The 18,311-nt window shown below is 37.3% G+C and overlaps 2 protein-coding genes across 2 annotated transcripts; one reads left to right on the top strand and one right to left on the bottom strand.

Annotated features, from left to right (window-relative positions):
- Positions 1–9,740: 9,740 nt before the first annotated feature.
- LOC118746290 (2-aminoethanethiol dioxygenase-like) lies at positions 9,741–10,861 on the top strand. Its single transcript, XM_036480132.1, has one exon. It carries the CDS (start codon positions 9,834–9,836, stop codon positions 10,599–10,601), a length of 768 nt encoding a protein of 255 aa, XP_036336025.1. The 5' UTR covers positions 9,741–9,833; the 3' UTR covers positions 10,602–10,861.
- Positions 10,663–13,446, bottom strand: LOC118746289 (SUMO-activating enzyme subunit 2-like). The gene is made up of 4 exons (XM_036480131.1): positions 13,180–13,446; positions 12,967–13,121; positions 12,619–12,906; positions 10,663–12,557 (listed from the first exon to the last, which is right to left on the bottom strand). The coding sequence occupies exons 1-4, from the start codon at positions 13,321–13,323 to the stop codon at positions 10,952–10,954; spliced, it is 2,193 nt and encodes a 730-aa protein (XP_036336024.1). The 5' UTR covers positions 13,324–13,446; the 3' UTR covers positions 10,663–10,951.
- Positions 13,447–18,311: the final 4,865 nt, after the last annotated feature.

Below are 18,311 nucleotides of genomic sequence, written 5' to 3'. Positions count from 1 at the left end.
AGCGAACAACGAGAAATAGGCAGAATGTTCGAGGAATGACGTAGAATGTTCCACAAAGAGAAACGTCAAGTTGGATGAACACTGCGAACAGCGAGAGAAAGAGAATGAGCGATAAACTTCAGAATGTTCTAGAGTTGCCATAAGTGCCAGCGCAAGTATATAAGGGCGCCGCCACCACGAGGTGAGTTAGTTACGAAGTTACAAGTCAGCAAGCTACAAGTAAAGTGAGCGGAGAATTGAGTTGCGAATAAGCAAGCTATAAGTTTAATTGTGTTAACAAGTAGTAAAGCGTTGTTATTGCTTTAACAAGTATTGTAAAGTGTTTTTTACTGTATTAGCAAGTATTGTAAATTGTTTGTTGTACAATAAAGTTAATTGTACTACAATTTGGTCATCGTTGGCATTTATTTAACAATCCAGCGATACGAGCCCGAGTATATTTGGGAAATCCCTCAAGGTTTCGAGGATAATCGTAACAGTATGTAATGACGTTCCCATCCTCGGTTTCAATTAGTGTTGGTTTTAATTTGGCGATTTAATTATTTATATCACTCACTGTAGCTTTTATAAGTTCCGAAGACTGAACGGCACAATTTAACTGATGAGGGCGTAATTTATTGGTATCTAGGAAGACGATTGGCATTATGTTGCAATAATGACTCACGCAATATTATATATTTTCCTTAGATAAACGAAGATCTAGAAACAGCGCCAAAGACTCTTCGGAAGTGTTTTTCCTAGGCGATACACTTGGTGGTATGTTAATGCTATTTTGATCCTCATGAGTCCCACTGGACTTGCTAACGCAACTGCTTCTGTTATATGAGACTTAACTTTTTCTTGGTCTCTTCTGTATTTCATAGATAATGCTTCTGAAAGAAGATCAGTGGCTATAGTTTCAGTCAGGCAATCGTCTATGGGTTTTGTTGCTATCCCTCCATTTCGATGGGTTGACCCGTTAGCCAGTTTTCATGCTGACTTACAAACTTAGTAGTAGAACGATTAGCGGCTTGCCATTTGGCTTTTATTTTGATATACATTAAATGATTTTTTTTCCTTCAGGTCTCCGTCTTCTTCCATGCGAAACGTAGTCCCCTTTAGCTTGAGGTTTTCTAGAGACATTATTACAATTAGAAAGTAACTAGAAAATAAATGTCAATTATGTATACATATTTAAAAATACTATTCACTCCTAAATAAAGCTACACAGAATACTTTACTCCTTAAAGTCCAAAACGACTGTTGTTAAACAATATATTACACATAGGCGCATTTTTTCATCCAAGGATGTTTCACTTTACTTGATATAGAAAGTAGAGGCGCAAACAGGCGCAAAAGAAAATTGTGAATTCAAGTAAGTAAATACTTAGCGAATAACCACTCTTAGTTTCAAAGAGGACATTTTTGATATTTTTTTATCTTCTACCAAAGTTGGAAAAAGGCTCGAAAATTTACTTAACGAAAAATAGGTAGTTCTAATAACTTATAGAAAAAAATATAACTTTTCTTTTTTCTGATACCAAAAATTGGAGTACCTAATACACAAAATAGCAACTGTTCGGTTTATTTACAGACAACAATCTTAAATATGACGAAAAAGAACAATAAATACACATTTTTCTCCAGGTGGAAAAATTGCCAACTTTGAGCGACTCTACCTCCTAAACTACTAATTCCTGTATAATGAAGGTTATATTTTCGTAATCCCTGGAAAGCATCGAGCGTTTTCACGAAATTTTTGAGGTTTACACCGTTTTTGCGGCAGAGGCGCCGTAGTGCGTCGTTGCTCTTCTGTACCAACTGACGCCAATTGCAAATACCAGATGAAGCCGAGTTCCTCTCCACCTACATAGCCTTCCATCGCAGAGGAGGCCTTTCCTTCCTCTGGTACCATGACCAAGCCAGAGGAGCCGCTGTCTTTAGCGTTGTAAAGGTCATACAGGTCATCGTTCCATCGTCTGCGATACTCGCCGTCACCAACGCATAAGATCCGTAAATCTTTGTCTCCGTCTGCTCGGATGTTGTCATGTCCATGCATCTGCTGCTTAAAACCAGCACGAGCATGCTTTGAGACCTATAGAGTCTATACAATGAGATTAAACTTTACGTCACAATTACCTACTCAGTCCAAAATAGCACTTGCTGGCAAGAGCGATTCGCCGTTAGATCTCAAGGCTGATATTATTATTGGCCGTCTCCATAACTGAGTCTTGAAATGTGCTTGTTATCATATAAATAATAGGCTCCGGATTTGATGCCTGACCTACGCAACACTAGACTTTGATTACTTTGTTTTCGAATATTTTCAAGATCAAATAATTAGTACAATAAGATGTCAAATCTTTTATAGTACAACAAACAGCTAATTACAATTCAAGATTGTGTCGGCAACGAATTTTTGCTGGCAATTGATTGCTGTCCGAGAGAAAACTTCAAATCTGTTTAGGAAGTATCAACAGGCCAAAATTGCTTTACCCAATGCTAAGTTAAAAGCCACCTTCCATGTGTAATCTACAGCTAGTCAGAAGATATTCCAGCCTCTGCATGCACACTGGACTTCTTTGCGCTTACACTCTTTGGCAAATTCATCCGTCCGGTAGCTCCCAATAACATCTTTTTGGCCTTATATGCATATTTGTCTAATTGTAAAGGAGTTCAGGCTTTCCTTATTGTCATCCCCCTCTGTTTGGAAAACACTAAAGTGCCCTGGAAGCCTAAATTTGAAGTTGGTGGAGAGTTTCCGAGGTAGAACATCGGCCGCTTCTTCCAGCCGGAGATAGAGCTTAGCGGTAGTTAGTTCGTAAAATCTGGCATAAGTGGTCCGAGCTATCAAACTGATTTCAAAAGACAAGCTAATTTCACCAGACCATTAATAATAATAATAGATTGGCGCTTACACATATGTTAGTGTTTGACCGAGCTTCTGCTCTGATTTGTGGCGTGCGCCCTGATGTTGTCACACAAAGCAGAGGGACCTAAAGTTTTACGCCGGCTCCGAACGGCGATTGTATTTTTATGAGAAGCTGTTTTTCATGGCAGAAATACACCCGGAGGTTTGCCATTGCCTGCCGAAGGACGACCGCTGTTAAGAAAAAACCTTTTTTCTATATTTTTTGCGATGTTGCTTTGACCAGGATTTGAACCCAGGCGTTGCGGAGTTGAAGCGCGCCATGCTTACCACTACACCACAGCGGCCAGCCAAACCATTACTCCCTTGGTATTATAGGCTTTACTGTGGTATCAAAAATCAGGCATATAACTTTACGAAAAAGGCTCCATCTGTTAACATTGGCTTGCCTGCGGCGGTATAAAGGCGGCAACCGCCTCTTTATATATGATTAACGGCAAGTCTATTAGTTGCAGACTACTTGATCACTAAGTTCTCGATGAGGTCATAAACGTATCCAAACCAAAAGCACGTCAAGAAGACGACAGTTCTATCACAGAGTATTCGAGTACGGTAGATAAAACTCACTAACTTTGTTTCGATCACAAGCTCTGCTATGTATCTGACAACCGAAGGTTGTTAAGACCCCACATTAGTGCCGAGAAATAGTCCCGCCGCGGAGTCTCTAGGTGCAAGCGCTTTTTCTATCCACCAGCGCCCTTGGCCAAGTCAACCAGCTTACCCAAGGGTTTTTAGTAAAAAAAAAATGGTTTCAAATGCTAGCACTCTGACCACTCTCCAAGCCGCGTGTATATACCCGCACTTCTAGCTTAAGTGGAAGTTAGCCTGCGATATAACACCTCGAAAGTCCTCTGCTAATGACTAGGTAAACTTTAAAGGCATGAATAAGCATAGTCAAGGCGACGGTTATTTAAAACACGCATCAAGCACATTTTTCCTTCGGCACTTGAAATTAGAAATAGCAATCAAAAATGTTCAGCAGCGTAATTTTAGTACTTTCGGGCATTTGTAATCCGCAAACCTGCTGTCAGTCACACAGTTAAGTACAATCGACACAAAATTAAAAATTATCAAGCAATATTGTTGAAAATCAAACACGTTTGCTACTTACACAAATTTATCATTTCTATCTTTACCAAATGCTATCGCTCATTAAAGCATAAAAAATTAAGAGCAATTAAATGATTTTCAATATTAGCATTGAAATCGCCATAGAAGTGTGTGATTTATTTTTCATTTTTTTGTATATGACAAAGTTTATATTTTCTTATTTTTGTTGTAATTAGGATCATTAGTTTTGGTTAAGCAAGTTATGTGAAAACAAATTCCCAGTGTTGTTATTATACATACATATGTATGTATGCATTATTGTATTTTTATTGTACACTAGTCATAAGTATTTTTTTAAGTTAAACATATGCAGTGGCGGATTTACGGGCGTGGTTTTCGGGTTCGAAAGGCCCTGGAGCACAGTGCACATAAATGGCAAGAGAAAATCCAATTGTATGTATGCTTGGACTCCGTTGAATTCACCACTAATCGCTGGAGCTTCATTATATCCTTGGCCATAAAGGTATGAACCATCTATACCTACTTTCGAAAGATACATCATATTGGTGATAAATTTAAAAATCGAAAACCCCCTGCCGCCCCTTGTAGTAAAATCCTAGATCAGCCACTGTACATATGTATGTAAATTTTAATGAAGTGACAAAATCCATTTCTATTTTCACTTTTATTTTAACATAGTTTGCTTAAAAGAAAAATTCTGATAAAAATAAAATATTTCACTCAAGCAGGGTTGAAATTTTGAAATTCGTGCCCGTATTTGGTTTGTAAGTCAAATATTAGTGGCATTGTGCTATTAGCACAAGTAGCACGGCCAAGTAATTTATGTACAGTAGTCGAAAAAATTATAGCCGCACCAAATTTTGACAAGTTTTAAAATATTATTTTTGTTGTTATTTAATTTTGATTAGTTTTTTACAGTTCATTCTTTCACAACATCCGTATATATACAAGTTTAAATGCAGTGTCAAACGATTGGGTATTTGCCGAAATTTGTTGAAAATTGCTGAAATGTACCAATCTTTTGACTAAAATAAAATTTGTCCCAATTTTTTTATTTTGTACCAATAGCCCAATATAAAAATGTACAAATCTGTACAAATGGAACAATCTAGTGATACTGCCTTAAAAATGTATGCAGTTTTCGTAAAAATTTCGAGTTTTTTTTTAAATTCTGAGTATTAAGGTTTGTAGCACATTGAATTCTAGTTTCAAATGGCTAAAAATTACGGTAGATTTTTTAGAACATTTAAAATAACTCGAAATTTGAACGAAAGTTTATTGATTTTTTTTTAATATTGCACAAGGTTGGAAATTACACGGAATGAACTATATTATTTATAAAAATATAACAAAATTAATTTGCAACAAAAATAATACCTTAAAACTTGGCAAAAAGTGGTTCAGCAAAAATTTTTTGTCCACGCGCCCAATGTTAAGGAACTAAACTGTTTTCAGGTACTGTTCCAGTTACGAAAAATGTACTCCAAACGCGACTGCAAAATTAAAATTGTTTGCTTGCTGGGAAGAGCCGCACTGAGTTGATACCTTTAAGTATTGACCGATACTCGGTACCGATTTAAAAATTATCCAATTCTTTCGATACTCGGTACCCAAGTATTTAGGTCTCTAATAAGAGCGCATATAGGCCAAAAATATGAAAAAAATGGTTTAGGGGAGACTCGCATATCAAAAGCCGAATGTAGGGGCCAGAGAGCTTTTGATACTGATTTAAATGAAAAATGTATATTCCGGTCCATCGCCATACGACGACGATATTAAGGCCTGAGAGGCTTCCTCATCCGTCAAAGTATTTTTCTTTAACCATGGATCTACTAAGGTGAAAACTGATAAAATAATATTTCTCCCCGAAATCTATTTTAAACAGACTAAACTCAACCCTAAACTCAGCCATTATAATAGCTCTTGGAGCATACAGGACTACACCTGTAACTAATATTAGATGCGAAGCTAAAATACTGCCAATAGAACTAAGCCATGAGATGGCTGTACATAAACTCTGCAAATCCATTTCAATTAACGACAACACCTTACTACCTAATTTGGCAGTAAAACTAAAGAAAATAAAAGAAGCCTCTTTTGAATTCCATCAACTTTTAACCAAATAATAACAACAGCAAACGCATTAGACATTCCAATCAACTATAAGATTAGCAAACACTTTATATTTCCTCCTTGACTACTTCAACCTACTTCGATTAAACTCTCCCTACACCGATGGGCTGAAGCTACCACACCTACTGATATTTATACACAAGAGTTTCTTATTAAACAGGGTGACATGGTAAGCTATAGTATCATACTAGACCAAAAAAACAATTCTGACCACCCACTTGCCTAAATATAGCTCGAACTACGCGGCGGAACCTTTTGTGAAGGCACCGTTCGCTCGATTTCAATGAAACATACACCGATTTAAGGGATATAACTTCCTCTAATCGAGAAATGTTAATCCCTATATATAGGGGGCGTGGCATCTGACATATAGGCTAAAATGTGAAAACCACTATATCTCTAGAGCGAATTATGCTGGGGAACTGAAACTTAGCACAGATGCATAGATTGTGAATACCCTACTTACGGTGAAAAATGGTAGGTACTGGGAAACGGGGCGTGGCACCTCCTATACAAACTGAAATTCTCTTATCGGTCATCTCTGTAACCACCTATGCTAACGTCCTGAAATCTGGCACAGCAACATATGTTGTCAATACCGTACTTACGGCGAAAAGTGGTAGATTTTGGAAAAGGGGGCGTGGCACCGCCCATACAAACTGAAATTCTCATATCGCTTATCTCTGGAACCTCTTATGCTGACGTCCGGAAATTTGACACAGCAACATATGTTTTCAATACCGTACTTACGGCGAAGTTTGGTAGATTTTGGAAAGGGGGGCGTGGCACCGCCCATACAAACTGAAGTTCTCATATCGCTTATTTCTACAACCGCTTATGCTAACGTCCAGAAAATTGATACAGAAACATATGTTGTCAATACCGTACTTTCGGCGAAGTTTGGTAGATTTTGGAAAGGGGGGCGTGGCACCGCCCATACAAACTGAAATCTTCTTATCGGTCATCTCTGTAACCGCCTATGCTAACGTCCTCAAATTTGACACAGCAACATATGTTGTCAATACCGTACTTGCGGACTTATTTGCAGTCTGAATTGTTTGAAACATTAATCAGTGATGAACATCTTATAATTTCGAATTTCGTTTACCTGGGAATCAGCATTAACACCGCTATTAAAGTCAGCATCGAAATTCAACGTCATTCTTTTGCCAAGAAGTTGTACTTTGGACTGAATAGGCAATTGAGGAGTAATGTCCTCTCTCGTCGTACGAAAACCACACTCTATAAGTCACTCATCATGCCCGTGTTGGTATATGACGCATAAGCATGGACAATGATAACATCCGATGAGACAGCTCCTGGAGTGTTCGAGAGACCTGTATGAGCTTTACAACGACATGGGCATAGTGCAGCGAATTAAAATATAGCGGCTCCGCTGGCTTGGCCATGTCGTTCGAATGGACTCCGACGCACCAGCTCTGAAAGTATTCAATTGGGAACCCGCTGGTGTTATCGGAGGAAGAGGGGGTGATGGAAAGACCAAATAGAGAAGGACTTGGCTTCACTTGGCATTTACAACTGGCGGCAGTTGGCACAGAAGAGTAACGACTAGCGTGCTTTGTTGAATTCAGCCAAAATGGCTTAAGCGGTTACAGCGCCAAAAAAAAAGAAGAAGAAGAAACGCATGCTTTTAAAACATTTGCATATCACCAAACAATGAACGCTTGACAGTGAATGCTTGGGCCACTTAATTAACATACTAACGACAGATAAATTAATACTTCATATCAATATCTGCATTATAAACGGTATTTCTTGCCCACACTTGATTAAAAAGGAAAAATATTTCACATAATTTTATTTATTTACAACAGCTGACGAGCGACGCACGCGAAAAGATGACAGTTGGCCATATTTTTGCTTTGTGTTGGCGTGAGCGTTGCCGAATATTGGCTATGTGGACGGCTGCATTTGAATTCATGTATTCATAGTCATCTGTTGAAGCGACGCCAACGCCAAAGTTCTATGTGGACGGGCCTTAATTCACTTGCAAGTTTTCAAGTGTGTTCAATAACTTTTTCTGCTAGTTTTCTCTTCTTCTCAATTTTACGCTCTATTTTGCTTATACGCTCGCGCTGCAATTTTTTACTTTTTCTTTTACAAACCTAATAGCTCTGATCCAGTACTCCTTGAACTTACAGGTTTTTATACGATCTTGCAGGAAGTTGCAGGAAAAATGTTCCCGTATTCCAAAATCCCTTAAATGAGAGCGACTTTTGGAGAGGTGTGTAGAGAATGAAGTTGCAAGATTTTACCCGAACTTTTTCTTCTGGTAAAAGTTGCGTTCCTTATCTCCCAGAAATAGTCAGAAAAAGTCCGAAGTAGTCAGATTTAGTCAGATTTAGTCCAAAAAGCGTTCCTTAACTCGAAAATGACAGGAAAAATGAGAGAGCAACACTCAGTGAGAGTGACTCTCTTCGGTCGAATTAGTCAGATTTAGTCAGAGGAATTTTTGCTACCTAAATCTTGAAAAGTGTCAAACTCAACTGAATTTAAATTAACGGAAATTAAAGAATACGCAAAATGTGAGAATAATCTAAAAAGTAAAAAAAGTGAATTGAATTTGGAATGAGGCAAAAAATAATTGATATAGTAAGTGTTTATTCTGCTTGTGCTTGTGTGAATATGTTTTGTACATACAGTTCTATTCTTATTTGACGTTAGTTTTGTTGTTGCCATTCTTTGGATTAAAAGTTTGGTTTTTTGCGTTCCTTTACTTTTTCCTGTTATTCTCTTTTAGTGAGCTCATTTTGCTTACGCTCTGGCATTTTGACTTTTCAGATTTTAGTCCAAAAAGATAAGGAATGAACCTAAAATGATGAAAAGTGTCAAGCAATCACTGGTTGACGTTTTTACAGTAAAAATTGTTTTTTTTTTTTGTTCCCGTACTTTTTGTTGTTACTCACTTTTTACTCTCACTTCAGAGAGCAATTTTGCTGTTTGACAGTTTGACAGGATTTCTCACGAAAAGTATTGGATCAGAGCTAAAATATATAAGCACACATAGAATAAAACAGTACAAGTTATCGTAGTCATTCACAAACAGTTACGCCTTTTTTCATTGTTTCCTTTTATGTTGATTATCGAATAACCTGGGCGGGGACAAAAATTTGTATATGAAGTAGGTATAATACATCAAAGATATACCGTTCGCCAAAGAAAACAAAACAGATTTCAATAACAAAAAACAACGCATGTAATGGTGGTTCACTATTGGGACCGTACAATGCTGTTTTGACTTTTCGCTTTTACCACCGAAAAAATAATTTGAGATGTGGAGAAAAATAGCTTTTTGTTTGGAAATTACCCATATGTTATGCTTTACGAAATATACTCCGAAGTATGAATTCTATATGTTATTAAAAAAGACTATGTCCTTATTATCGCGGTATAATTAATGACATTAGTTAATTCTTTTGATAATAAAAATTAAAATGAAGTACCATAAATTGTAATTTTATTTCGGGGAATACCATTGAAAATAGGCGAATTTTTTGAGGAATTTGGGGATTTAGTCTTAATAGAGCTGGCATCCCTATTGGAAAGTGCGTAAATTTGTTTTGATTAGCAGCACTGTATACAACTAAAACAATGAACAGATGTTTTTGACTGCAGGAAAAGTATCACGGGCAAAGTTTTATTTATCGTTAGTTAACATTCCATAACTGGGACATTTTTTTCAATTATAAAGTTGCTGAGGATGTCCTCGTTGTTTGTCAATGTGCTTCGACAAGCATTCAAAACATTCGATCAAGCTAATCATGCTACTTTCAATGTTAATTTTGCGTTGCTAAAGGAACTAACTGAACAGCTCACATTTCGTGATATCCATATCCAGCCTCAACAATTTGAAGCGGTATTCAAAAGACCCAGACGAGCGCCATGCACTTATGTGCATATTTTCGAGAACGATATGGTGTCCATGAGCGTATTTGTTATGCGGGAAGGGTATACGATGCCTCTTCACGATCATCCATGTATGCATGGTCTTCTACGCGGAATCTTCGGAAAGCTAAAACTTCAGTGCTATACCAAACAGCCGTTAAGCCCTAATGAACCTCTATATGATCGAAGTGCAAGAGAGGTTTATGTTCATCCAAACGAACCAAAGATCGTAGATCCAAGTACAGAATCTGCTGTTCTAACGCCTAACGACAGTAATTATCATGAATTAACAGCAGTTGGCGGTATGGCTGCGTTCTTCGATATACTAAGTCCTCCGTACGAAGCTGATATACCACAATATGGAAGTCGACGTTGTCGTTTCTACCGTGTAGCAGGTACTCCAAGATTGACCACCGTCGTAAAAGATGGTGGATTACTTGGAAAGAAGACAGAGCAAATACCTTTAATATGCCTGGAACGTATTCCAACCCCCCTAAGTTATTATTGTGATACAGCCGATCCATCGGAAGAGGTAATTCAATGCACTTACCTATGCTCAGTCGAGGCATATAGTTCAACATAAGGAAAGACCGAAAGATAACGCCAAATTTTTATTTAACGTAGAAGTAAATATATTTAAGTAGTTGATGTTGTGATTATGTTTTATATTTTCGTATGGAATTACATATTTTTGTTTTAATAGGATCTAAAATCCTGTCTATGTCATCAGGCTTATCAAGTGTGTAACTATTAAAGTGCTGACAGATGACGTAATGAATGGTTTTAAATTTTAGAATAAGTATGAAAATTAATAAAGCATGACGATTTGATTCAAAAACCTAATGCATAATGATTTCTGTATGTAGTTAATACCAGGGTATTAATAACTCAATACCTTGATAAGTAAATAATATCAAAATTATTGTAGTTTTTTCAATCGATATTTATGACCTCTGATGTATTCAAATCTTTAGGCGGTGAGCTGCGAAAACGCTTGGACTTAGTTGGACCGTCTATTTCCTCATCGTCTGAGTCCTTAATCTCGGTTACCTCATCATCAGTCAGTGGAGATGGTTTGCGTTTGTTACTAAGCTTAGGTACCGTTGCTCCTTTAACAGGGCTGGTAACAGTTAACTTATCAGTCGCTGCAACAACTTTATCCTCGACGGTACATACATCGTCATCTTCAATTAAGGATAAATCCTCGTCGTTTTCAACCCCTTCTGCCACGCGACTTTTCTTATCAGTCGCTGCAACAACTTTATCTTCTGCGTTACATTCATCGTCATCTTCAATTAAGCATAAATCGTCGTCGTCTTCTACAACTTCTGTTATGCGACTTTTTTTGGATGTAGATGGGCCATCTTCGGCATCTTCCTCACCTGTTGATTCAGCTTTCTTATTTCCATTACTTTCCGCTAATATTGGTTCAATTTCTTTCGCTTTTATTTGGTTGCTTTCAGAAGCTACTTCGAATAAACTCTCATCGCGTTCTGCATCAAAATGTATTACGACAACGTCGAGCTCGTAGTTTTGGAAGAAATCGTCACACTTGAGAATTACACCATCAACGATGCCCAGTTCAGACATTAATTTGTCCTCATTACACTCCGTTTCGCCTTCTTCGGAAGAAATAACCACAATGCCCTTATTTGGCTCAACAACGTCCGGATTCACCATATTCAAAGTTTTAATAAGGACATCATCACGGAAATCTTTAATTCGCATTTTTTTCGTATCTATGCGAATGTGAACAGCTGGTTCAGAAGAACAAACTATACATTTCGGATTCGGAGCCGTAAGGATCTTTTCCGGGACCAGCAACTGCTGACGAGGGTTCTGACGTAAGCGCATATACACGGACTTGCATTTTTCGAGTTGTCCTTGCAAAACTTTAAATGCCTGCAAAACTACGACACCAGCAGTTATTGCGTTAGTCGTGGCAATAGCTGGAATAATATTGCCAGCCATAGATTTAATTTCAAAACGTGATTTGCGCCCAATTTCAAAAATGTATGCACGTATATTCGCACAAGCAGCTACAAAATCCATAGCAGGTTGATCATCTTTGTCCCAGACAAGTGCTTCGCCGTCATTAAGCTTGAGGTAGCTGGTTTTTAATTTCTTTATGCAATCTGCAAATACAGTGGAACATTCTGCTAAAGACCAAACTTTATGATAATGTTGCGTAGTATCCTTCGAAGCATCCGCTGATATATCATTTTCCGCATTATCCTTCTTTACCAATACGCTATCCCATTTTAAAGGTGTTGGCGCTTTACGTTCCTTCCACAGATTAGACATAGATAACAAGTATTTTATATCATCATAGAAGAACTTGTTAAAAAGTGTAGCCGCATCATAGTCAGCTTCCTTTGCCCACTGACGTGTATTTACTCGAACTATATTACCAGACTCATTCTCAGGTATATTGTCATCCATTTTCACTTCCTGTTCACCATCGCCGGCAGTATTACCTTCAGGATCCGCCATGTCTGGCGAAATATCCTCATCTTCAACACTTTCGCCAAACAACTGACTGGAATGATACAAATAAGATACTACCTATTGTAATATTTACAATGTCAAATTTGTCTTACTTGAAAAGATGTTTGGCCCAAACGATGCAGTGAATAGGCTCAGAAGGAGTGTTCCGAATAGTACAACCGGGAAATGTCTTTTGTTTTGCCTTTGGGGTGCATTCATAGCATTGAGTTAATCCTTTTTTTATCAATTCCACCTGGCCATTATAACCAGCGGTACCACTCTCAATAAGCGGAACTTCTGCATGTAGGCACATGCGATTAACGTGGTTACGTGCTGCCCGATTATCGAGGGCATTTAGTACAATGTCGAACTTTTTGAAGAAATTAACCCCATAGTCCGTTCTAGAAAAAATTTGTAGGAAACTTGTTATAGGCTTTAGTTAATTACAACTTCTTACTTACGCCATAATACTGTCATGATAAGCTTGAATTTTTACATCTGGATTAAATTGAAGTGCACTTTCACGCGCCACCTGAGCCTTGGATTTACCCACATGTTCTCGATGAAATAAAAATTGACGGTTTAGGTTGCTCAAATCAATTGTGTCTAAATCAATCTGTTAGTAAAAGAGAATTTATTATGAAAAGTTGATGCTCAATAGATATATAACTTACTATTTCGATATCTGGAAATCCGGAGAGTACCAAATTCTTCAGTATCTCGCAACCAATTCCGCCGGCTCCGACAACCAATATCTTAGATTTTCTAATTTTCTCCTGCAAAGTATTCGCAAATACACCATTCAAAGCTGCAGCCATTTTCACTTGCTTTTCTACCGAATTGTGTATGACTTGATATAATTATTTTTTGCACACGATGCGAATTCGGTTTGATTTAATACCCTCCTCTGAAAAAGACGCTGCTGAATGTGCTGTCTTTATTTTTTTGCAACAGTGATGCCGGACTTTTTCATTTTGAAATAGCGATATTATTTATTTAAAAAATTATCAGTCGATTACCAACTATGATCAACATTAACTTAGGGCGTGCTTTCACTTAGCGACATGACACTCAAACATCACCGGCAATGGCATACATCAAGATAGCCAACCGTTGAGCTATGGAAAAACTAAACAGAACACATCGATAGTACTTTTTCCGCTGATTTCAGCTATATAATTATTATTTGGCGCAATTTAAAAGTAACGAAGATATAAGAGGTTAAAAAATGTTGGATATATCAAAATAATAATATTTTCTAAACTACGTAACCAATTAAAAAGACAAGAGCGAGATTTCCAAGCATATGAAGACGGCCGGTATAATTAGGTACTGCTGCGCAGTGACAACTTCTTTTTTCACGAACTTCTGCTTTATGAAATAAAGGAAAAGCTGAAGATCAATGTATGTATGCCATACCAAGAAGCTTACTGCCCGTCTCCACAGGATAAAGTTTATATCTTGATACATATGCAAGGATATAAATAGCCAATGGAGGCCGCTCATTGCTCTTCAAGAGCAATATATATCAAAGCTTATATCTTGCCGGCAATTTGGTACTTTGACAGCTACATGTTCACTTGCATGGAAACTTCGTGGCGGCAATATTATTGATATTTTAATATAAAAGCAAATATTGAGCTGTTTTCTGTTAAAATATTTGTTATTATGTAATCGGATGTAAAATAGCCTATTTTCTTAATTTGTTAAGTCATTAAATCTGGCAAAAATACATTTTTTATGCGGCGTTTTTGCTGCATTTAAAATGCAACATTTAGCACTTTCGAACATATTTTTTCGAAGAGCGTTCATGCTATCGCATTTAGCAAATGTACATATACGCAAGTTCGACATCGTATGCTTTTGACAAACAGCCGTGTTCCAGTCGCTTATTCAGATCTGTATCTATTACGATCAACTCTCACGCAGAAGATAATGTGCAAAAACCCTACTGGAAAGGAAAAAATAAATTTTAAACCAAAAATTCAATACAAAAACTTGAATTGTTTTAACCATAACCGAACATTTGTTTGTGTATATATTCATTTGTCGGTGCTGTCAATTATAATTTCCTCACTTAATTAGGAAACAAACCAAACAGAGTTGATCACAAATTGATCCAGATTTCTATCAGCATCAAATCGATGTTGAATTTGCTTAACTTTACTTTATCCAAATATGTAATGCAAAATAAAAGAAATCTCGATCGGCGATCACTGAAACGCAGCTAGCAACTGTATACTCGAAATAGCAATGTGGCCACCTTTTCTCTTTAAACCATGTTCGAATCGTGGAAATTTTGGAAGATCACAGGGTTGCTTTTAGCATTTAGATTCTTAATGCAAAAATGGAGTTGCATTTAGGTGACGAATTTTGTATGCATAAATGTACATTTAGAGTAGCATTTAGAGCTAAATGCGCTAAATGTGCTTTTACGCGTAAGCAAAAACAGCCTATTACGTGTTACAGGCTAACCTAATATCCGCGGCTTGCGGTTTGGTACGCACGCAATCGAATTTGTTTTTTTGCGTCGCCCGAAATTGGCTTGCTTGCGTTTGCATTTGATTTCATTGAGCGAAATGTCAAATCAAAATGTCACGCAGAACAAAAATTGGAAATTGAGTTAGCTTCATACGCACGCCGTTCAATTTCGGTTGGTCCCATACAAGTTGTATGTGCATGAGAAATTTTTGACACTAAATTGGCGGCGTGCGTGAATATTAGGTTAGCCTGTTACTGTTACTGTTACGTGAAGCAAAACTGGAATCTAGTTGACGATATCGCACAAACGATCAAACAATTTTTGATTTTTATGAAGCAAGACAATCAACACACGATATCGTTCAGACGATTGTCGTCATACGTGATTCATGCGCAGAGTTGATTACAAATTGATCCAGATATCTATCAGCATCACATCGATGTTCAATTTGCGTAAATTTTCTTTATACAAATAATGTAAAATAATAAATGAAATCTCAATCGGCGATTACTTAAACGCAGCTAGCCACTGTATACGCGAAAAAGTAATGCTGCCACTTTTTCTCATTAAAGCATGTTCGAATCGTGGAAATTTTGGAAGATCGCAGGGTTGCTTTTAGAATTTAGATTCTCAATGCAAAAACGGAGTTGCATTTAATTGCATTTAGGTGACGAATTTTGTATGGATAAATGTACATTAAGAGTAGCATTTAGAGCTAAATGTGCTTTTCCGCGTAAGCAAAAACAGCCCATTAGGAGCTATTTCACATTAGCACTGATATAATTTATATCTAGCGGCCAAAATGACAGCTGGGCAGCAATAAATTTAATCCTATGGACCATGTCAAGATTTCTTAAAAACAAATGGATGGATTTTGAAAATTTTGATCCAATGGAAATAGAAAATAAGAAATTTGATGCCCTTTAATTTGGTATACATAATTTATATATCTGTTGTACAGTTCTTACAAAAATTTAATTAATGTAAAATAATTATAAAAAAAACACCTTTTGCCTTCGCCGCACTTAGGAATTATAACCCTCACAAAGTAGAATTCTTTTTTCTGTTTACAGAGAACGCCTTTCAGCGTAGGCGGCCTTCGGTCGCACTTAGGGATTATAACCCTCACAAAGTATAATTCTTTTTCTGTGTTGTGAAGAAAAGGCACTGAACGCCTTTTATAGAGAACACCATCGGCCGCACTTAGGGATTATAACTCTCACAAAGTAGAATTCTCTTCACTAAGGGTTTGTAAGCTTTTTTTTATAATTAATTTACATGAATTCAATTTTTGTAAGAACTATACAACTTATATATAAAGTACTTATACCAAATTAAAGGAAATAAAATTTCCTATTAAATGAGATCAAAATCTATCCATTTGTTTTTAAGAAGTCTTGATTTCCAAAATATAATATTTTGAATTTTAACCTTTGATACTTCTTGTTTTTGTTGTTTCCCAACAAAATAAGTATACCGTTATACTCAGCTCAATCAACTCTATCGATCCCAGTATATCTTTTTATTTGTGATTTGGAGCCAAACAGCATTTATGCCCGGTTCGAGTGTTCTTTTCTGACTCGCTTTAAGTAAAACGCAGCTATATAATCTGCAGAGTTCCTACAATGGCTTTCCAACTATCGTTTCGGGACTGTTATAACTAACGATATATTAATTCTTGCGCCATTGGCATCTCTAATTTGCCACTGTATTGATTAGAAAATCATTGCACTTTATTTTGGAAACAAAACCTGTCGCGGTGTTTGGAGGAATTGAAATTAACACCTCTTCAGGAATTACATTCCCCTTGAAACCAATTTTTATGGACATTGTAGGTACAAAATTGCCGTTGTTGACAGGATCACGTCTAGTGATCCTGGACACAGACTTAACTTCAACCCCCGACTGCATGTTAAGCATTAATTCATCGTCTAAAAAGTCTACCGGTATTTGACGTATCACTCCATACGTCTCCATAAAGCTTCGCGGAATAAAAACCCGAATTCCCATCTGGCTCAGTTTCTCGTTATATAAACTATTATTTGCATGACTAATTGTATCAAAAAACACTTTATAAAGCGACCTACCGATTGCTAAAATGTTTTTCATTCCAGCTACATTAAGTTTACGAATTTTGTCGAACAAAAAGAGACCGTTTTTAATACTTTTATTTTCAAAGCTGGTACTCTTGGACGTATCCATTAGTACAACAGCTTCACCTCGATAATCAGCATCGTACAGATTTTCCACCATCCGCTTTTCTTTAGACAAGTCACTTTTTCCACCAACACTATTTTCACACCCATCTGTCCCACCGTTTACAATTTTAATTTCCTTATGAACACCCCCGCTTTGCATTACAACCGTAGCATTTATGTTACCATTGTCTGATACCGGCCCACTGTTTGCTAGAAAGCTAGAGCTTGTGTTTGTTGTTCCAACTGTACTACCCGTCCTGTTGTAGTTGCCTGCCATGTTATTGCCTACCATACTTATGTTGCCTGCTATGTTGTTGCTGCCTGCCAAATTGTCATTACCGACCATTTTGTTGCTGCCTACACCATTGCCTACCGTCGCTTCATCTACGATATTGTCCGACTGTGCATTTATTACATAAGTTCCCCTCTTCACTAACATGCCACTCATTGGAATTATGGGAGTCATGGAGGTAACCCCCATGTCCTCGTCCGATTCTGTAAACTCCTCTAACAACTCATTTGCATCTTTTTTTTTCCTTTTAGATCCTGTTCTATTTTTTTTCTTAAACTTGCTGCCATTACCAACCATGGCAGGCGCTAGCATAAAAGCCGCACCGTCCATATTGGTATTTTCAGGCGACGCCGAAGCGTCCGCCATTTTGTGCTAATACGCCGCTGCCCAAGCCAAAAAACAAACTTTCAGCTACCAGACTTACCCCAATCAACACCGCTTGAATAGCCAGTTATTCCTCTTCTGCACTTAGCTTACACACTTTAATTATCACCAAGATTTTTATATAAACAAAGAATAATATAATTTGCGAATACTCCAACTTGGATATAAAAAAAATGCCAACCACTTGCTTGTTGCTCGTTCTCAAATCCGCTGCGACAATACACGACCGCTCACATCGACGTTAAGACCAAAATGATGTCATTGAAGCCTAAAAGGCAACAACAAAAATGTAAACAAACAAAAGGGAATGTCAAAAAAAGCAGTCACTGACAACGCCGTATTGTGTTTGCTGCGGCATTGACTGCAAATATTAGCAGTAACATGATTCAATAATACAAGGTTTGATAAACTGACAGTTGTCTCTCTCGCACCGCTCCCTTAGCAGTGGCA

Source organism: Rhagoletis pomonella, unplaced genomic scaffold (assembly GCF_013731165.1).
Source record: "Rhagoletis pomonella isolate Grant_MI unplaced genomic scaffold, Rhpom_1.0 Rhpom_scaffold_00010, whole genome shotgun sequence".
Lineage (NCBI taxonomy): Eukaryota > Metazoa > Arthropoda > Insecta > Diptera > Tephritidae > Rhagoletis > Rhagoletis pomonella.
Note: the sequence above shows the minus strand (reverse complement) of the source record. Positions and strands in the feature narration are given on the sequence as shown.

What these genes read in the sequence shown, in the direction of transcription:
- LOC118746290 (XM_036480132.1), top strand. Translation starts at nt 9,834, where the DNA reads ATGTCCTCGTTGTTTGTCAATGTGCTTCGACAAGCATTCAAAACATTC.
- LOC118746289 (XM_036480131.1), bottom strand. Translation starts at nt 13,323, where the DNA reads ATGGCTGCAGCTTTGAATGGTGTATTTGCGAATACTTTGCAGGAGAAA. An exon ending in GATTTCCAGATATCGAAATA is followed by an intron (nt 13,122 to 13,179) that starts GTAAGTTATATA and finishes TTTTACTAACAG; the next exon opens with ATTGATTTAGACACAATTGA. An exon ending in TATCATGACAGTATTATGGC is followed by an intron (nt 12,907 to 12,966) that starts GTAAGTAAGAAG and finishes AATTTTTTCTAG; the next exon opens with AACGGACTATGGGGTTAATT.